This window comes from Balaenoptera borealis (genome assembly GCF_965194805.1).
Source record: "Balaenoptera borealis genome assembly, chromosome: 16".
In the NCBI taxonomy this organism is placed as follows: domain Eukaryota; kingdom Metazoa; phylum Chordata; class Mammalia; order Artiodactyla; family Balaenopteridae; genus Balaenoptera; species Balaenoptera borealis.
Window position 1 is genome coordinate 67302447 of NC_138872.1, and position 20398 is coordinate 67322844.

The 20398-nt window shown below is 46.5% G+C and overlaps 1 protein-coding gene across 1 annotated transcript in view; it reads left to right on the top strand.

The window, feature by feature from the left end:
* Window positions 1–20398, top strand: part of OTOA (otoancorin) — a 232770-nt gene that overhangs the window by 62426 nt on the left and 149946 nt on the right. The window contains exons 24-29 of the mRNA XM_082362406.1: window positions 859–1014; window positions 6942–7084; window positions 7299–7435; window positions 8324–8421; window positions 11438–11633; window positions 14179–16802. Coding sequence (XP_082218532.1) covers window positions 859–1014; window positions 6942–7084; window positions 7299–7435; window positions 8324–8421; window positions 11438–11633; window positions 14179–14249 — 801 coding nt within the window. The 3' untranslated portion in view covers window positions 14250–16802. The remainder of the gene's footprint in view (window positions 1–858; window positions 1015–6941; window positions 7085–7298; window positions 7436–8323; window positions 8422–11437; window positions 11634–14178; window positions 16803–20398) is intronic.

Below are 20398 nucleotides of genomic sequence, written 5' to 3' on the forward strand. Positions count from 1 at the left end.
AAGAAGAAAATCAGTCATAATCTTTTACCCAGAGGTAAGCACTTGCTAATGTTTTGGTATGTTCATCTGAAGCTTCCCAGACTTCTGTGTATGTGTGTAAAATATATTTATATATTTCATACATGTATTTCATAGATACGTATATATGCTACAAAATATAGCATCACAGTCACATACTATTCAATAGCGTGCTGTCCACACCAACAGTGTATAGTGCATATTTTTATATATCAGAAATATAAATCTATATCAGTATTTTAAATAGCTATATAATATTTCACTTTATGGCTGGTTTTTATTTATTTAACCAGTTGGTAGACTTTTAGATTGTTTATTTTTTTAAGGCCTCAAGGTGCATATTTATACATGTTTCTTTGGCCACTTGTCTTATTATTTACTTAGGCTAAATTCCCAGAGATGGAATTTCTGAGTCAAAGAGTGTAAATATTTTAAAAGCTTTAGACGCATGTAGCCAGATTCCCCTCTAAAAAGCATGTACTGATTTACATTCTCAACACCAACAAATGAGGGTATCCTGTACCCCATATCTTTCCAATTCTTTTTACTCCTCGTCCATATGCTCAGCCAATTTAGTATTCTTTGATTGTTGTTAACATACATTTCCTTAATTATGACTGAGACTGAACTTTTCCTGTATGTTTATTTCTTCTTTTGTGAATTTCCTGTTCATGTCTTTTGTCTATTAAAGAAATAATAGATGTAGTCATCGTTTTCTTCTTGATTTATAAGAGAAGTTTATATATTAAAGAAATTTACCCTGTGTCTGTTTCAAATGCTGTCAGTTAATGGTCAGTCTAATCTGGCTTGTCTAATCTGGCTTTTTTTTTTCACCTGAAGGTTTGGGACACGCCTTCTTACTGGAGAGAGTACCATCTCGCCTCCCTGGGGCGCATTGTTCTGGCTCTTACTGAGAGTGAGCTTGAACAGCTGGATCTCAGCTCCATCGACACTGTGGCTTCCCTCAGCCAGCAGACAGAGTGGACCCCAGAGCAGGTAAGTAGATGTTGCTGGATCTTTCAAATATTCTACTTCTGTCTTAATTTTGTGTATATTTTCCTTTACATCCTAGAACATACTTAATAGTATTTATAATAGTAGCTTTAAAAACCTTTCCTGCTAATTCCATCATAATTGTCATGTCTGAGACTCTTTCTGTTAGCTAATTTTTCCCGTAGTTATGGGTCATATTTTCTTATTTGCAAGTCTAGTAATTTTGAGGGGCTGATGGGCATTGTAAATTTTACATCTTTGAGCACCCACCCAATTTAGTGGTACTCCTTTAAAGAGTATTGGGCTTTGTTCTGGCATACACTTAAATTTCTTTTAGATCAGTATGATCATTTTGAGGCTTCCCTTTGAGCATTATAAGGGTGAGTCTAGACTGAGCTTTATTCTGTGGTTAATTTATCCCCATCACTGAGACATGATTCTTCTGAGGACTCTATCCAATGCTCCGTGTATTTCAAGACCTCTTCTCTCCGGCTGGTGGGAATGTGAACTCTTTCCAGCTTCATGTGAGCTCTGAGAATTGTTCAGCCTACGGCTTTCTGATGCCTTTTTTGATATTTATGTGGAGTTTCATTCCTTGTATGTGATCAGCACTTAGCCAGACTTGAGAAGACCTCTTTGCAGATTTCTGGAGCTCTCTCTCTCTCTCTGTGCAGTTTCTTCCTCTCCAGTACTTTGCCCAACAAATTACAGGATCCCTGGCCTCTCTGAACTTGGATATCTGTATCCTCAACTCAGCCTGACCGCTGGGCTTTTTTGGGTTCGCTATCCTGCTCCATAGCCTGGAAACTGCCTCTGGGCAGAGAGCAAGGGCAATTGTGGGGGCTCACCTGATTTGTTTTCCTTCTTCCAGGATTATAGACCTGTGCTCCCTGTTGTCCGGTGTCTAAATACAGTTGTTTCATATACTTTGTTCACTTTATGGTAAAAGGGTGATTCCTGTGTCAGTTAATTCTTCACAGGCTAAAGAAGAAGTTCCGTCCAGAATTTAATTGTTTCAATTGGGAGGGAAGTTAATCCACTGTATTGCTAGAAAGGGGAGTCTTAGCTGCTCTGTGTTAACTTCATTCTCAGGCAGCCCTCCCTCAGCTGTTGTTTTCAGCACTAGGCTTATGCATCATGTAATTAGCAACCCCAGAAAAAAGTGCCCCTTTCTCATTAATTTTTGAAACAGTCCCCTCATTGACTCCAATCATGCAATTGCCCGGCCCTAAACTATCTGGTCAGGATTAGAATATGTGGGTTGGCCTGGCATACACCAGGGAGTGGAATCCATCTCACCAGGGCCATATGAACTGAGGATGGGGAACGCGTGTGTCGTAACGATCCCCAAAGATGTCCACATCCTCATCCCTGGAACCTGTGACTATGTTACCTTATGTGGCAAAAGGGACTTTGCAGATGTGATTAGGTTAAGGATCTTGAGATGGGAGATTATCCTGGTGGGCCCAACATAATCACAAGGGTCCTTAGAAAGGACCACAGATACAGAAGGCAATGTGACAGTGGAAGCAGAGGGACAAGGGACACACTGAGAGATTTGAAGGTGCAGTGCTGCTGGTTTTGAAGATGGAAGATGGGACTCCGAGTCAAGGAATTCAGGCAGCCTCTAGAAGCTAAAGCAGACAGGGAAATGCATTCTCTCTAGAGCCTCCAGAACGAACACATCTTGCTGACCCATTTTAGGACTTAAGACCCCCAGAACTGTAAAAGAATATATCCGTGTTGTTTCAGGCCACTGAGTTTGTGGTCATTTGTTACAGCAGCAAGAGGAAATGAGCACAGGTGGTTCACCAAAGGAAAAGCATGGTGTTATCAAAGGGAGAATGGATGCTGGGCAAAAAAAACCAAGGCATGTCCCCTACTCTCATGAGCTTTTTGTAATCAGGATTGCCATGTCACATGACTCTGGGTGGCACCATTCAAATAGAACATGGTGTGAATTGTGCCCCCCTGGAGTTAGGTAACATGGAGGGTCCTGGCCATAAGGATTAAGTGAGTTAATACATGTTAAATATGGTGAACAACGCCTGCGACATAGTAGTCAACAAAAATTAGTTGTCTTCACTGTTGTCATCAGCATATTGTCATCCTCACACTTCTTCTCTCTGGCGGTTTAACACCTTCCTCATTTGCAAGGTGAGGGGGTTGGACCCCCAAGTCCGCAGTTTCTTCCACTCTGACGTTGTACAATCCTGGGGTTCCGTGACACTAAAACTGGTTTTGACTGGTTTGAGAAGTGCCACATCACACTTCCAATATTAAAATCATTCTATTCGCAGTCTGGGAGAAAACACAAAAATATATCCAACTTAGAAACTAGAGTATCTCTTTCCCTTTTTATCAATTTTCAATTCCCATGGATGGCAGTGAGATTTATCAATATGTTTGAAGAGGATATGAAAACCAACATTTGCATATATCATTTGCAGTCAGTTCCTCAACTTTAGCTCCCAATCAGACGCTTAAATGCATGTTTCTAGATTAATAGTCAGACCTGGTGAAACTACATTAACAGATAGTTCAGCTTAAAAACCAATATAAAGGAAAAAAAACTATTATAGAAGCCAGAGGGATGAACAGAGAGATTGAAGTCTTACAGCTATTCACTTTCCAGTGGTTAATATTGCCTAAAAGTGTTGGTATTAATTGTCTTGGAATCATTACAGATACAGTGCTCCAGTCACTCAAGGAAATATATTTTGGCTTATCACCTTGCAGGCTGAGCTTGCATTTTCCAGGTTCCAGTGGCAAGGACAATTTAATATCACATCTTCAAAGTAATTTTATTTGAATTGTATTTTTGCACTTTCATTTTAAAATGGGCATGCCTGATGGTTGGGGGGCACAGATTGCTATGAGTCAATGAGTGAAACCTGATTATGAAGACTTAATAAGAAAAGTTCAAAAGCTAACTTGAATCTCCATATTTCCTTCATCCCCAAACATCTTCACTGGCTCTGAAGTCAGACTGCCCAGGTTGTAATCCTAGAACCATTATCTACTAGCTGTGTAACCTTGGGATAGTTACTTAACCTCTCTGTGCCTCAGTTTCCTCATCTGTGAAATAGAGATAATATTAATATTTACTTCCTAGGGTTGTTGTGAGGATTAGATGAGATAGTATGTATAAATGGTCAAAACAGTGTTGGCATACAGTAAGCATTCAATAAATATTAGCTATTATTATCTTGGATGCACATTGCCATTCAAAGACATTTAAATCTAAACATTGTGTTACTGAAATTCACTTACAGTACCTGTGAGCTTTGTAATCATTGAGGGGAAACTTCATGAAGACACTGACCAGTCCAATTTGCAGAGAAGTGGCAAGTCTTTCTGAAGCCAATCCATCACTTGACGGCAATAATCTGATGCCATTTCGAAGGAGTATATATTGCCTACAACTTCTATAGCTCGCTCACTCAGATGTTCATTCATTCATTCAAAAACTACTTATTATTCCGAAAGTACCCTAATATGGGCCAGGCATTGTATCAGGTATAGGGATGCAGGAGTGAACTAGCTGGATATGGTCTTTGTCTTTGGAGATTCTACTGGGTGATACAGACAAAAAGTTGAGTGATGGAGGTGAAACATTTAATAAATTTTGATAAGTGATAAGCAGAAAATGGGCAAGGTGCTCATGGAAGTAGTGCGGAGGGAAGCTACTTGGGATGGGGGAATCCAGGAAGTCTTCTCTGAGCAGGTAGCATTTAAACAGACCTGAGGGATAGAAAGACAACAGCCACGTGAAAAGTGGAATCCTATTGCAGCGTTTCACCATCTTTGCCAATACTTTTTCTTAACACTGGAGTGATCTACAGTGTGTGATGGGATGGACTGACATTAAAGGGCGATGGGAAGATTCACTGTATCCCTGTGACCCTCACTTCCATTCAGGAGATGTTCATCCTTGGAGGTCTCCTCCCTATCTTTGCCTTGTGAGCTCTGGCCCTTTTGTAATCTTCTGCATCTGCCTCCATGAGCCCTGAGGAGCCAGACAATTATACGGCTCATCTTCAAGAGATTGGCTTGGGTCCTTCCTCAGGTCCAACATATCTGGATCAAATTAATCAGGGTTAATCCAGTTACAAGTGACAGAAAACCCAACTCAAAGTGGCTTGAACAAGAATGGAATTGACTTCCATAACTGAGAAGGTCAAGGGTGGAATTAAGGTATGGCTGGATCCAGGGGCTTCAACACTACTGTCAGGAATCCATCTCTCACCAGTTTTTGACCCTGCTTTCCTTTGTGTGGGCTTTGTTCAGAAGCAGTTTCTTTCTTTCTTTCTTTCAAATAAATTTATTTATTTATTTTATTTTTGGCTGTGTTGGGTCTTCGTTGCTGCGCGTGGGCTTTCTCTAGTTGCATTGAGCGGGGGCTGCTCTTTGTTGTGGTGCACGGGCTTCTCATTGTGGTGGCTTCTCTTCTTGCGGAGCACGGGCTCTAGGCGCACGGGCTTCAGTAGTTGTGGCACGTGGGCTCAGTAGTTGTGGCGCACAGGCTTAGTTGCTCCGCGGCATGTGGGATCTTCCCGGACCAGGGATTGAACCCCTGTCCCCTGCATTGGCAGGCAGATTCTTAACCACTGAGCCACCAGGGAAGTCCCCAGAGGCAGTTTCTTTCCACGTGTTGAGTTCTAGCAGATTGAGGTGTTTGTCCTTCCAAGGTCCAGTCCACAGTAAAGAAAGCTCTTCTCTTCTAATTGCTCCAACCAAAGTCCTGGTTGGTTTTGACTGGATCACATGACGAATCTAGAACCAGTCACTGCAACCAGGTTAAGAGACAAACTGACTGGCCAGGACTAGGCCATAGCGTCACCTCTGGAACTCAGAATGCAGTTAGCTCCAATTGAACCACATGAAGTGAGAGTGTAGGAGGTCTGGCTCTCCAGGGAAAGTCATGAATAATGAATGGTCACTATACTAAAATTACAGGGACACTACACTACACATCAGCCCCTAAATCAAAGCTCATTGAAGAGATTCCTGTGTGGTTTTTTAATGCCAAAGGATTTAACGTACTACTCCCTGGAATTGAAGAGTGAGAGGCAAACCTATTTCAGGGTAGATTTCACGAAGGTAACATTTGACTTGGACTCCCAAATAAAAGGATGGTCGGATTTTAACAGTTGGGAATGCAGGAAGTGCATTTCAGATGGAGGCACTGACTTGAGTAAAGGTGCAAAGGCAGAACATTACAAGGTTTTGTCAGAAAGTTGTGAAAACAGTTGCTGGAAAAGTCTGGATCCTGATGCAGAAGAACTTAAATGACCAAACTATGTGAAGGTCATGAGTGATGAAGGGAATAAGCCAGCAGACACAGACACAAGGTATAGGTGTCTTTTTTATTTTTTCATTTATTTATTTATTTATTTATTTATTTTTGGCTGTGTTGGGTCTTCGTTTCTGTGTGAGGGCTTTCTCTAGTTGCGGCGAGCGGGGGCCACTCTTCATCGCGGTGCACGGGCCTCTCACTGTCGCGGCCTCTCTTGTTGCGGAGCACAAACTCCAGACGCGCAGGCTCAGTAGTTGTGGCTCACGGGCCTAGTTGCTCCGTGGCATGTGTGATCCTCCCAGACCAGGGCTCGAACCCGTGTCCCCTGCATTGGCATGCAGATTCTCAACCACTGCGCCACCAGGGAAGCCCATAGGTGTCTTTAATATTGGTGAAGGATACAGAGCTTCACGGCCTAAAGATGCCTCCATAGATCAGGGGACGTACTCCGTAGAAGCAGCACCTTCAGGAGGTTAACCTGGATGAGTGGCTGGGATGATTTGGGATGGGCAGTATGTTCAGAGGAGCAGGGTGGGCGATCAGTCAGGAGGCTGGCTCCAGTATCCCCTCAGACCTTGGGGTCTTGATCATCCCTGGATAGTTCATTTCCTATCTTCCCGCATTTTTATAGGCTAAATCCATTCTGCAAGGGTTCCTGGAGGATTCAGGCTATAGTGTCCAGGATCTGAAGAGCTTCCACTTAGTAGGACTTGGTGCAACCCTGTGTGCCATGAACATCACCGAAATCTCACTTATAAAGATCTCAGAATTCAGGTAACCAAAACACTAGTGTGCAAAGTAGCAAATGATTGATTGGTTCGTTCATTCATTCATTCAGCAAGATGTTCTCTGCTGAGCTTTGCAACCTTTCTGGGCTAAAATAGGGAGTGAGATTAGCTGGATCCTTTTTTGGTGCTGAAACCTTCTGCATATCTTTTTTTGGCCGGAGCGTCTCCCAGGCTCACACTACATCCTCCCTCATAACCAGGGTGGTGGTGGCCAGAATTGGGACCCTTCTCTGCAGCACCCACGTCTTGGCAGAGTTTAAGAGGAAGGCAGAAGTTGTGTTTGGGGGGCCCACCGAGTGGTCCAGCTCTGTCCTGCAGGAGCTTGGGACCATTGCAGGTAAGAGACACCTTGAGCATGCCTTTCTCTCCCTTTCCAACCTTAAATCTGGGGACAAAAACAAACAAAATAATGAAAGAATCAGGACAGAAATAAAGATGCAGACGTAGAGAATGGACTTGAGGACACGGGGAGGGGGAAGGGTAAGCTGGGACGAAACGAGAGAGTGGCATGGACATACATACACTACCAAATGTAAAATAGATAGCTAGTGGGAAGCAGCCGCATAGCACAGGGAGATCAGCTCGGTGCTTTGTGACCACCTAGAGGAGTGGGATGGGGAGGGTGGGAGGGAGATGCAAGAGGGATGGGATATGGGGATATATGTATATGTATAGATGATTCACTTTGTTATACAGCAGAAACTAACACACCATTGTAAAGCAATTATACTCTAATAAAGATGTTAAAAAAATAAAGATTAAATAATATAGTGTTGAAAAAAAAAAGAATCCTTGACCACGTGTAGTGACTATCTATAGAGTTATGGTTGAACCTAGATTTCATGACTTGAAGTTGCAGAGGGTGGGGTCTGCAAGTCTGCTTCTTAAACAAGCTCTCTTGGTAATTTTTATGTAGCTAAAGTGGTTTAGAATGTTATTTAATTGGCTCCAAAATAGATTTATACACAATTTGAAATTTGTGTAAAGTGAAGCTCCTTCTGGGCATACATTTCCCTGTAGGAGACCAATCAGGGTTAATGTGACCCAGATTTTTTTCCCTGAGTTGATTAAGGAACCTAATTCCCCGGTGTGATTTTCAGGGACTTTTGTAAGGAAAGATGTTTGCCTAGAACACGCAGATCTGTACATTATGCGTCACCATTAATAAAACAAATGGAGTTCTGATGGCTTGAACTAAACCCTCATGATTCCTTTTTCACCCCAGCTGGATTAAGTAAGGAAGAGCTCCGAATGCTTGACAAGGATTTGATGCCATATTTCCAGCCATCAGCAATCAAATGCCTTCCTGATGAGATATTCAAAGTAGGTACTCAGTTCCTCAAGGAGAATGGGAGCTTGACCCTATTTCAAATCACACAGGGAGGCAGATGGTGGGCCTTGGATTCTAGGGACCTGCAACCAGCCTTCTGCTAATAGGGCCAGAGGAGAGCTGTGTGCCAACAGCGGATGGATCACAAGATAATTTTAGGTGTTTTTGTTTTTTAAGTATTTTTTTCTTCAATTTAAATTTATCTTTTAATTGTATCTATTTTTACGGTTTCCTTCTCTTCATCGCCACTGGTACTGATTTTCTATTTATGATGGTATGACAGGTGCATATTCCCTTATCCAAAACCCTTGGGGGCATATATATATTTCAGAATTTGGAATTTTCCAGATTTTAGGAAGATCACTCTGTGAATCTACAGTATGGTAACTTAATACCTTCAGCAGTGTCTGGGGAAGCACCTTGTAAGCAAATGCATTAATATGTCCGTGAAGAAATCTGTGACAAATCACACTAATTGGAATAAATAGAGACTATAAATGGTCTCACATCAATTTAGGTCAGATTTTGCTGGCAGATAAGTTTGTCTTAAACTTTGGAAAAAACTTTGTTTTCTGACTTTTTTAGACTTCAGAATTGCAGATGAGAGAGAACATTTCCTGTATAACATTTCCTTTTAAAATAAATTTAAGTAAAATATTTTAATTGATTTTAAGAAAACTGTTAAGGAAGCCACAGTAGGACAGGTGACAAACAGCTATGGAAAAAATTGAGAGGGTTGAATTGGATCAACTGAGGTTAGGGAAGCAGGGTATCCAGTGAGAGGTTCTTCCTTCCTGTCATGTACAAGATTAGGAGAGGGTTTGGAGGGGACAGTCTGCTCTGATGAGGAGTGACGCTGGTGTTCTTGCCTGCTGTGTAACTTGGAAACACATGCTGTCCATAAAAAGTGGATAAGGCACACACAGGAGGCTAGACAAACTCCCATGATGCAACATCATTGGTTCATTTTAAGAAAGAGAGCGGACCTTGAACCACTTCAGCACCCAGGACAGTTCCCAGCACAGAAGAGGTGTGGTAGCTGTTTAGGGGAAATAAGTCATAGTCCTTAACGCCATTGAGCTTCTCCTCTGGGGGCTCTGCATGGGGTAGGCAGCTTGGTTCTTGATGCTGGCATGTTGCTGAGCACTTTCTCCTGGTCTTGTCTGGAATGCAGTCTGTAGCTTACCTACTCCAAAAATTCCTAGTGGCCACTTACATTGTGGTAGGCTCCAGCCTAGGCACTAGGATGTAGGCTCCAGGCTGGTGCACCGGGGATGCACTGGTGAAGGGGTATAACACAGTGCCTTCAAGGGCTTGAAAAGTAACATAAGGGAGTGCAGTCGCCTGGGTAGGGACTGAAGTGAACTGGAGAGCCCTGTCTAAATCTGGGGAAGCTGCTTCTCATCTCTGGCACATTGATGCAGTGTGACAATGTGGGCCAAGTATTGCTGGATCTTCCTTTTTATTTAAGAATCCAGAAATCTCATTTTCATATGAAATCTCCTGATAATTAAATGTTGGCAACCACTTTGAATCTATATTTTAAAACACAGTGCAATAGGCCTAGAGATTCAATCTGGCCTGTGGGTTGCAAGCAGCAACATTGGAAAAATAGATAATTTTTATAATGCAGACTCTATATTAATGGTAGATGTAAGGTGTAAGCCAGAAGAACATGTCCTCTGTGTGTGTGCGTGTGTGTGTGTGTGCATGTGTGTGTGTGTTTGTGGTGAGAGGGGGGAGATGATGCTGAATTTTGCAGGACGGGTTAGCTAGGTGGAGCGGGAGGAACAGTGTTCCAGGCAGAAGGAAGTGCTGCCTTCTGGGGGCTGCAGATATGGACCTCCATTCTCCAGGAGTGAAGTGTGCCAGCGCAGAGGACTCTGGAGAGGTGGGCAGGACCCAGAGCCCTCATTACCATGTTCAGGAGCTTGAGCTGTGGCCTGGAGAGGTGGCAGGGAAGGGTTCTAAGCAGGGGCATGACATGATTCCAGAGAAGCATCAACCTGGACGGGAAAGAAGAAGGTGAAGGAGAGAAGAAGATGGGGTGAAGGAGCAGAACCCCCTTTCTCAGAATCTTTGGGGCCCTTAGAAAATAAGCAGGCTGACTTTAGAGGCTCTTGCCATCCCATCTCATTCCACACCCACTGGAACTAGTCACCAAGCCCTCTCTAGGATGGAAGCGACTTCAGAAAACATCTCGTTCAGGGCCCTCAAAGGACTTCTGCTCTCGGCAGAATTTCCCATTTCCGGTGTCCATGGCAGACATCACGAATAGATTACTGTACTTCCCCTTCACTGAGCCCTCACAGGACTCACCAGCAAGGGTGAGAATCACTTAGGAGACGAGTTATCTGTGCCATCCCACATCTAGTCCAAAAGCCCAGAGAGGCTATGAAACTTGCCCAAGGTCACACAGCTATTATGTGACAGAGCTGGGACACAGATTCAGGTCTTTGCCTTTTAGGTGTGTGTTTTCTCCTCCACATCAGTGTTTCTCAGGTGGGGGACTTGAAGCATTGGGGGTGGGGTAGGGTGGGTACCTTGCACTGCATTAAACAACATTGTCACCTTTTCACCTCTCCTTTACTACTGATTACTTGAAGGAGGAAGTCTCGATTTGGAGCTAAAATGTATTTAACACCTCTATAACACTTAAAATCCCCTCTTTTTTCTGTTTTTAAAGAGGCCTCAGCTTCAGACATTGTTGGCCAACACATATAGCTACAATGCAACAGTGTTGTTTTATTTATTATGGCATATTTTAAATGAGTACTTTTGCGAGTCATTCCAATTTTCCGTTTTTGGAAATTTCCATTAAATTCTTTTCATTTTAAAATAAGTTTATTTTAGTAGTGAAAGAGTGATCTGATTTTAAGTAAAAATCCTAAAGAGGAGCACAAATGGTATATGGGTACGACGAATGTGTGCGGGTCCTGGGCGGATGGCCGAGGTTTGGGAAAGCCGCGGAGGGGCGCCTCTGAGGGCGCTGGCCCCTCTCCCCTGCAGGAGCTGTCCGCGGAGCAGATCGCCTCCCTGGGTCCGGAAAACGCCGCGGCCGTGACCCCAGCCCAGCGCCGGCAGCTCAGCATGTTGCAGCTGCAGAGCCTCCAGCGGGCGCTAGATGGCGCCAAAACTCGCTCCTGGCTGGACGAGCCTCCGAGCGCCAGCCCCACCCGGACCCCCTCCTCTCTTTCTCCTCCAGGTGAGCCGGACAGACCCAGCCCGGTCCCCCACTCCTAATCCCTTTCCTAGTCTCTTGGTCCGCCCTGCCAGACCTGGGGCAGCGGGAAGGTTCCTAAAATTCAGGGTGGGCTCTCTGACAGTCCTTGGAGATCCTGCATTCCCAGAAAAATCCAAAGTCCCTACCGAGCACATGTAAATGATTCTCAACTCCAGAGCACTTTAAAGTCAAGGGGGGAGCTTTTTTTTTTTTTAAACTTATTTATTTTTGGCTGCGTTGGGTCTTCGTTGTTGCGCATGGGCTTTCTCTAGTTGCAGCGAGCGGGGCTACTCTTTGTTGCGGTGCACGGGCTTCTCATTGCGGTGGCTTTTCTTGTTGCGGAGCACAGGCTCTAGGCGCGCGGGCTTCAGTATTTGTGGCTCGTGGGCTCAGTAGTTGTGGCTCGCGGGCTCTACAGCGCGGGCTTCAGTAGTTGTGGCGCTCGGGCTTAGTTGCTCCGCTGCCTGTGGGATCTTCCTGGACCAGGGCTCGAACCCGTGTCCCCTGCATTGGCAGGCGGATTCTTAACCACTGTGCCACCAGGGAAGCCCCACCGGGGAGCTTTTAAAAACTGCCAGTCCCGTGGACCCCACCCAGAACCCACTGAATCAGAATTTCTTAGGACTTAAGTCCTGTCGGTGGTTCCTTTGCTCCTCCCTCCTCACCGTCCAGTATTAATTAATAAAGTCAATTGACGTATACTGGGCACCTATTAATATTATGTGCCAAGCCTGCGGTAGGAACAGGGAATACAGAGGTGAGTAAGGCAGGTAAGGCTTTCTCATAAATAAAGACGATTTCAAATCTGGTAAGACCAGGGGAGGAAAGCAGCAGAGGATGGTGGTGGTGACTAAGGGCTGAGCTGAGACAGAGGAGCCGGGGGTGTGGCTTTCCTTCCCGTCTTTCCTCCCTGCCTGTCTTACTCTCCCCTTCCCTTCACTCTCCCACTTCTTTGTGCCTCCTTGTGTCTTTAGTGAGCACCGACTTTGGACTAAGCTGGTGCTGGGCTCTGGGGAGGCAACTATGAACCAGCCAGGCGTGTCCTCTGTCCTCTCTGAACTCCCAGTCCAGCATGGGGGTGAGGGAAACTGCTGCACCCCGGCGACCATGACGCAGTACGAGGGGTGCTGTGAGGGGGGACACAGGCCCCCAGGGAATGCTCGGGAGAGGCAGCTATCTAGGCTTGGGAAAACGGGGAGCGGCCATGAAAGCCTCCAGAAGACAGTGATTCCTAAGCTGCAGACCAAAAGAAGAGAAGATGGACCCAGCCAGGTGGAGAATGTCCCAGGTAGAGGGAAGAGTGAGTGCAAAAACCCAGAGAGCAAAGCTTGGTGCTTCGCTGTCTCCAGGTCCGCCCCAGCGTCCCTTGGGGATAGCAAACTGGGGGATTCCCAATTTCTGCAGCCACAAGTGGCCAGACATGGCACCTGCAAACCGGAGCTGCGCCCTTTGACTTACTATTATCTTAAAGCCTTTTCATTGAAATATAATACGCATACATTTAAAAGTTATTTTAAAATGTTACAGTGTTTTGTGTGTTATATAATGCACACAGTAGGCAATGCACCTGGTTTAAAGTACGAAAGGTCTGAAAAGGTGTGCAGTGAACCATCTCCCCCATCCCCCGTTCCTTAGTTGCCCAATTCCCCTCCCCAGAGGCAGCCAATGTTACCAGCTTGTGTATCTGTCCAGAGATACTCTATGCATATCCATAGTTTATCCCTGCACTTTTACAAAACTTGTTACACACTTTGTTCTGTGCCTTGCATTTTTCACCTGACAATATACCTTGGAGGTAGTTCCATATCCGTACCTAGGAGCCGTGCAATTGTTGTTTTTCTGGCTACGGCATAACTGTATTGAACTAGATCTCTGTAGATGACAATTCAGTTGTTTCTATTTTTATATTGTTATGAACGATGCTGCGGCGGATGACCTTATATACTTTGCATCCGTTCAAGTGCACCTGCAGGGTAAACTCTTCCAAGTGGCATTGCTGGGTCAGAGGGTTTGTGCATTTGTAATTTTGATGCATACTCAGGCAGGCAGGAGAAGCCTAGATTCCTTCTCCTTCCGTTCACCCCACGGGCCTGAGCTGGTGCTGGCAGCTGGGTGAACCCTTCCTGTGGGCCAGGCACTTAATCTCTTGTTTTGTAAATTTGCTTCATTATCCGAATCATCTGGGAGTGATACTTAAAAATCCAAATTCCTGGGCCTGGTACCAGACTTGCTGAATCAGATTTTGCAGGGGAGGATCCCAGAATTTGCATTTTTAGCATTCTCCCCAGGTGACTCTTATGATTAAGGCAGCTCTGGTAGTCGCTGATTCACACAATCTCATTTAATTCGCCTTTCCGTCCCTTGCAGTTTGGGGTCATTATTCCCGTTTAGGAGTTGAGCAAACCAAGGTTGGGCGAGATCTAGTGAGTGGATCAGGGAGAGGCGCGGGGAGCTGGCGTGGTGCGTCCACCCTCTGCGGGCTGCTGAGACCTCCTCTGCACTCTTGTCTTGTCTTGTTTCCTTTTAGGAGCCTGGGTCTCCCAGAGTCTTGGGCTGGGCTGCCCTCTGCTTGTCCTGATGCCCAGGCTCGTGTGGTGAGCGGCATTTGCGCATTGCCCTGGGGCCCAGGCAGCTGCCCAGGGCACGTGGAGACCGAGGGCGCTGCAGACGGTGGGAGTCCCGCACCCCGACTCAGAGCCTCAGTGGGGGCAGGGAGACCCCGGGGCCTTGGAATTGAAGAGGCGCTAAAAGGAAGAATAATTGTTGAAAATGATCTCGCACGTTCTTAACCTGGCTTGTGTCCTCAGCAGGGAGGCATTCTCAGCCTCATTTCAGTCTCCCTAGTTTTCCAGCTTGGAGACAGAGAAGCTGGGGAGGGAGGGGTGTTTCCTGTCAAAGCATGAAGACCTTAGTACAAGTTACTGCCCTCCCTCCAGAGGGAGACGCCGGAGAGGAGTGGGTGCAGGCAAAGGCGCCGTTTTCGCCAGGGCCTGATTCGGCTTCAATTCTGGCTTAATTTCCCTTCCTTGGAGCTACGGGGCACATTGGATTTCTCTTTCTTAGATACTTCGCAGAGCTGAAATAAATGAATCCCGCAGCAGACGCCAATATTCCTGCCTGATTGCTAATTGATATTTTTGTGGGCATTGCATTGTTTGGAAATTAAAACAGTTAACATGGCTCAACGTTAAATCAATTTTTAAATACATTTTCCAGATGCCTTCCATTTCCTTGGGAGGCAGCTGAATGAATGGCTGTGGAATTATCAGTTAAACTTTCAAAATACTCCTTTCTTGATGGAGGTGGTGGCTCTTCTTGTTTTAAGTTGCTCTGGGCTTTGGGGATGGGTTGAAATAAAAGAAAATAAACTGTGCAAGCCAGTCACTCCTGTGATTATGGCACAGCAAAACAAACGCACCCACTGGCCCAGTCCTTTTGGAGGCTGGGATGGAGTTACCTCTGGAAATTCGCAGGATGCTCTCGGCCTTTGGCTCAGGAAGGCAGAGCTCAGGAAGGGGTGCTTTGCTGCCTCCCAGGTGTTATGCCTTCTCAAATTCAGCCAACAAAGTAGTTTCACACCACATCACTTAAGTAGCAATTTAGGCATCCTGAGTACTTCTGTGCTGCCACCGGCATGTTCTGGGCCCTTTTCCCGGTCACATCCACAGTAGACGTCTCATCTGGAGACAAGAAGAGCCTGCTTGAGTTTCCAAAAATCTCTGGTGTTCCATCAGAGGTGGGTGGGTCTTAAACAGCACCATAAGTAGATGTTATAGAGGCTGGTGTGTTTTCAGATGTCACATGTGATTATTACAGAAAATTAAAAGACTGGGGTGTGGAGAGTGTGGCCCTGCGGGTGTTACTTGGGGTCTGATCTGGTTTTCTTTCATCCTGGCACGGAAGTGGCAACTAATGCTGCTTCTCTAGCACAGGTCGTTTGTCTTGTTACAAACTCGAGCCCCAGTTTAGCTGGGCTGGACCAGCTGCTTGGAGAGGGACGCTGGGTGAGAATGTGTCTGCGCAGATTCCCATCAGAGGGGTCCTGGACCTCGCTCAGTATTCCCACTTTCTTCCAGCCTTGGATTATCCTGGGCAGGAACAATCACAACAATCTCCTTTGAGTCAGACTTCACACTGCCAATATCATGTAGTCTTTGCGTCTCACTTTCCCTTCTGATCATTTGTTTTTGGTTTAATTCCTGGATTGTTCCTCCCATCGTGGATGTCAATAACAGCTCCTGTTTTGGAGGCTAAGTCTGCATCTGAGGGCTTTAGCTGTGTCATTAGCTCATGTCATCGTCATCACGATCCTGCCAGTTGGATGCTGTTGGTTCCCTTTTTCCAGATGAGGGGACAGAGCCCGAGAGAGGTAAGAAACCCTTGTCTGAGGCCTCTCAGGTAGTGAGGATTTAAATCCTGACTTTTTACCTTGCCCTGTGCTGCCTCCTGGATGGGTATTCTTGAACTTCTCTAATGAGTTAGATCAGAGAGAGCTTCTGTAGATCCCGTCCTCTCCTCCTCTGGCGGGAGGCCAGCTTGCCTCACAGCACATATAATTGGTGGTTGCCTCAGGCAGGAAGACAAATCCAGCTTATGCCCTGCAGGACCCCTGGGGTCTGCGGTTGAAATGCTCAGTCCTCTGCACACAGGAAAGCAGCGGGTCACAGCGCAGGTGCCACTCCCGTTCACCTTTCAATGTCAGCCGTACCATTGGATTCCCGGCCTCCACCTTCTGCAACTTCTCCCAGCTGTTTGCAGAGATCACGGACACTGGCATGCAGGTCACAGTGTGCTGGCCATGGCTCTGATCGGTCAGGACCTGTGCTATACTGGTTATTAAAATGTTTGAGGGCTTCCCTGGTGGCGCAGTGGTTGAGAATCTGCCTGCCAGTGCAGGGGACGCGGGTTTGAGCCCTGGTCCGGGAAGATCCCACATGCCGCGGAGCAAATGGGCCCGTGAGCCACAACTACTGAGCCTGCGCGTCTGGAGCCTGTGCTCCGCAACGAGAGAGGCCGCGATAGTGAGAGGCACGCGCACCGCGATGAAGAGTGGCCCCCGCTCGCCACAACTAGAGAAAACCCTCGCACAGAAACGAAGACCCAGCACAGCCAAAAATAAATAAATAAATAAATAAAAATTAAAAAAAAAATGTTTGAATATCTCTCAGCTATATCCTTTTACAGAACCCCACCTTTAGGCTTGACGGGAGTGGGAGTCTTTCTGCAACTTCAGCCTACCATCCAGTGGGGCTTAGAATTAAGCTATTCTCTCTAGTCCTGGAACCCAGGGCTTCAGCCACAGCTGCTGGGATGGGCTCCACTGCCAAGGAGAGGTGGCTGTGTGTGTGAGTGCGTGTGCAAATGTGTGTGTGTGTGTGTGTGTGTGTGTTTACCTGGCTTTACTGAAGAAATGCTGTCATGGAAGAGACAGTAAACAACTTAATATTAAATATTCCGTATTTATTTGTCCTTAAAGTTTCTTTGCCCACCCATGCCTCCTGAGGTCCTTTAAAACATCTATATTGCCTCCCTATAAAACATGTATGTAATAAACAGTTAAGCCCGGCAGAATTCCAGACCACACAGTGTCTACGTGGGATGTCTACAAAGTGCATGTCTTGGAGCCTTCTAGAAGTGAGTGTCCTCTCCGCAAATCCATCCAGGACGTGCAGCGATTCTTGGGATTCTCAGCCACCACAGGAGGGTCATTTTACACTTCTCGGCCTCCACTGCCCAGGTACTGATTGTTTCAGAAAGGGACATAGCTTGTCTGATCCTTGGAGACATCTGCAACCTACCTTGTTTGCCTTCACTTTCATCCTGGCTTTTTATGAGCCAGATCAGATACATGCTGATGAAATCTGGAGGGAGGGGCTGTCCTTTCCCAGGAGAAGTCTGGCCCTGAGGAATTCCTTCCAGCCTCTGAGACCCTCCGGAACACTCCTGTTGGCTGCGGGGTGGGTGGGTGGGAGGACTAGACGATTGTTCTCAAATCTTCTGCTCACTCCCTCTGTTAGGAGGGAACATCCAAGCCTTTGCTGGGTGGCTTTGTCATGCAATTCAATAGGTAGAGTCTAATTCCCTACCTGCTAACTTTGGGCTTTGGCCGTTGACCAGACATGACGCAGTCCACCAGCAGCAGTCTTACCCGTGATTGCGTGATTTGGCTTGACCTCTTGGCAATTGCTTCCTCATGTGAGGAGACCTGTGGGTGAGGAGACATGAGGAGCAGACCTGAGCCCAACCCACAGCTTGGAGCCAAGCTGAGATCAGCAGAACCCAGGTGAGCTCAGCCAAGACCAGGAGAGCCACAGCCAACCTGAATACTCATAGGCAAGAAATAAATATTTGTTAAGGGAAGCCATTGAGGTTTGGGGGTTATTTGTTACTGCAGCCAAAGCTGACTTATACTCCATGTCTTCAACATGCCTTCCTTGCACAGTGCTGGTCCCATGCTGGGGATAGGAAGGTGATGCACTCTGTCCCTTTCTTCACATTCCCATCATTTACCATGTACCCATGCCCATTTGTGAAGCTCTTTGTCAAGTGCTGTGCTACTTGATACATCGTCATGGCCCCTAACTTCCACTTATTTCCCATTTTCAAGATCAGGGGTCATAGAAATCAGGTCCCAGATGCTCAGGGGTCAGAGCTTATGCCCATAACATGGTTGTTCTACCTGCTCTGCCATGCAGCTTTCATATCTAATGACTTATTGAACTATTTCCCCTTGAGCACTCACTGATCCAACATCATTCCCTCCAACCTACAGCTTAGCTACACTCCCTGGTACTGTCAAGACTCTGTAAGCTGGAGTCTCCCAGAAGGATTTTCAGGTCAAGTAATATCACATGGCATAGGTGCATTGGCCCATCCTCAGGGGAGAATGCCCCAGTTGAAGAAGCCATCTGGCTCTCCCCCAGGTGTGTGTCATCTCCTCCATTCACACCGGAAGCTGGAAGACACTTTGAAGTGGCCGAGGTCAACAAGTCTGGTCTTGAGCTACCCTCCCTTGCAGATCTCCCCCATCATCTTCATCTGCTCCTTGTCATGTCAGGCCCATTGAGACCCCACTCTCCACCATGACATCTTAGGTCAGGGAAGCTGAGACTGATGGGCGGGCTGGCGGGTTCCCATTAGTGTCCAGTCAGCTCCAGGACCTCTCCCACCAGGAAGGATTTGGGATTGGAGGAATGGGCATGATAACTCACCAGCATTTAGCCCCTGTGGGCAGAAACCTTGACCGTCTTGTTCACTGCCATATTCCTCCTGTTCAGGAGTCCCCAGTGGGCTGGGTCATGGCTGGTGTTCATGACATATTTGTTGAATATGTAAATGTTTCATTTTCCTCCTCACACCAAACTGAACTCAGTAGGACCTTTGATCAGGCAAATATTGGGAAACTTCAGCTCCAGGGGAGCTGGGGAGATAATGATAAGAATATACTCATTTAACAAAAACTTATTGAGAACCCACTTTTTGCCTGCCCCCATGCTGGGCACCACAGACGCAGAGTACACACAAGACGGTTCTCGTGCAGCTCACGTTCTGCTGGGAGCTGGGAGAGGCACATAATAAACACACACGCACGAATCAGATAGTGATAAATACTATGGGGAGAAGTAAATCTGGAGGAAGAATTGGGAGCTCTGGGTGGTGGTGGGAGTGGGGGCAGAGAACAAGCTTTAGGTAGAAACCGGGTGGTCAGGGGAAACCTCATGGGGAAGATGGTGACAGAGCAAAGACTTGAAGGAGGTATGGGGCAGCATGCATACACCTACACCTATGCCTATACTTACGTCTACATCTACATCTACATCAACATCTATATCTACATCCAGACAGGATAGCGAGGCTGAGCAAGTGCAAAGTCCCAGAGGCAGGCCTGAAGCTCCAGTTGTCTGAGGACCAGCAAGGTGACGCAGGGGTGGCGTCTGGGGAGAGGCAGGAGATGAGGTTGGAGAGGTCATGGGCCAGAGCAGGCAGGGCCTCGCAGGCATCACAGGGCTTGGTCTCGTGGCTTTGAATGAAATGAAAGTGGCGGGAGGTGGAACCGCACGGACCTTTGCCCTCTTCCCGTGACACCAGGGCCACTTTGAAGAAGTGGCTCTTGCTCCCAGAACTCCTCTGGGTCCCGTCTTGCATCCTCCACATATTGTTGGGCTTCCCTTGGTTTCCATCCTGCTGCTTCCTTGAAAAGGGGTCTTTGTACCAGTTCAGTTTGGTGAACATTATCTTAGAAGATTTAACTTAGGATTTTGTTTCCAGGCCCCTCCCTGTATCCCAGACATGGGGGGAGACCTTACCCTCACCTCCATGCTGCTGATTCCTGATGGCATCTCTTCCCCACACAGCTGGGTGAGCAGTCAGCCTAGCAGGAGCCCCTCCACGTCACCTGTAGGTGGTGTATCTGGAACCTCTTGACTTATATCCCTGCTGGGAGCTGGGAAAGGGTCTGGATTCAGGCCTAGCTGGATCCAGAAGCTCCAACAACATCCCCAGGAGTTGGCTTCCCTCTTGCTGTCTTTTGACTCTGACTTTAGATTTGGCTTCTTTCCTAGGCAGACTCTACTTTCATGGTGGCCACCATCAGCTTTAGACTCATAGCCTAACATTTTAGCATTATTGAGAGAGAGAGAGAACTTGGTCCTTCCTGGTCATGTCAGCAAAAGTCCCTGGATTCACTTTGATTGGGCCTGCTTGGGGGCAGGTGACATCTCTGAACTGACCACTGTGGCTGGGATGGT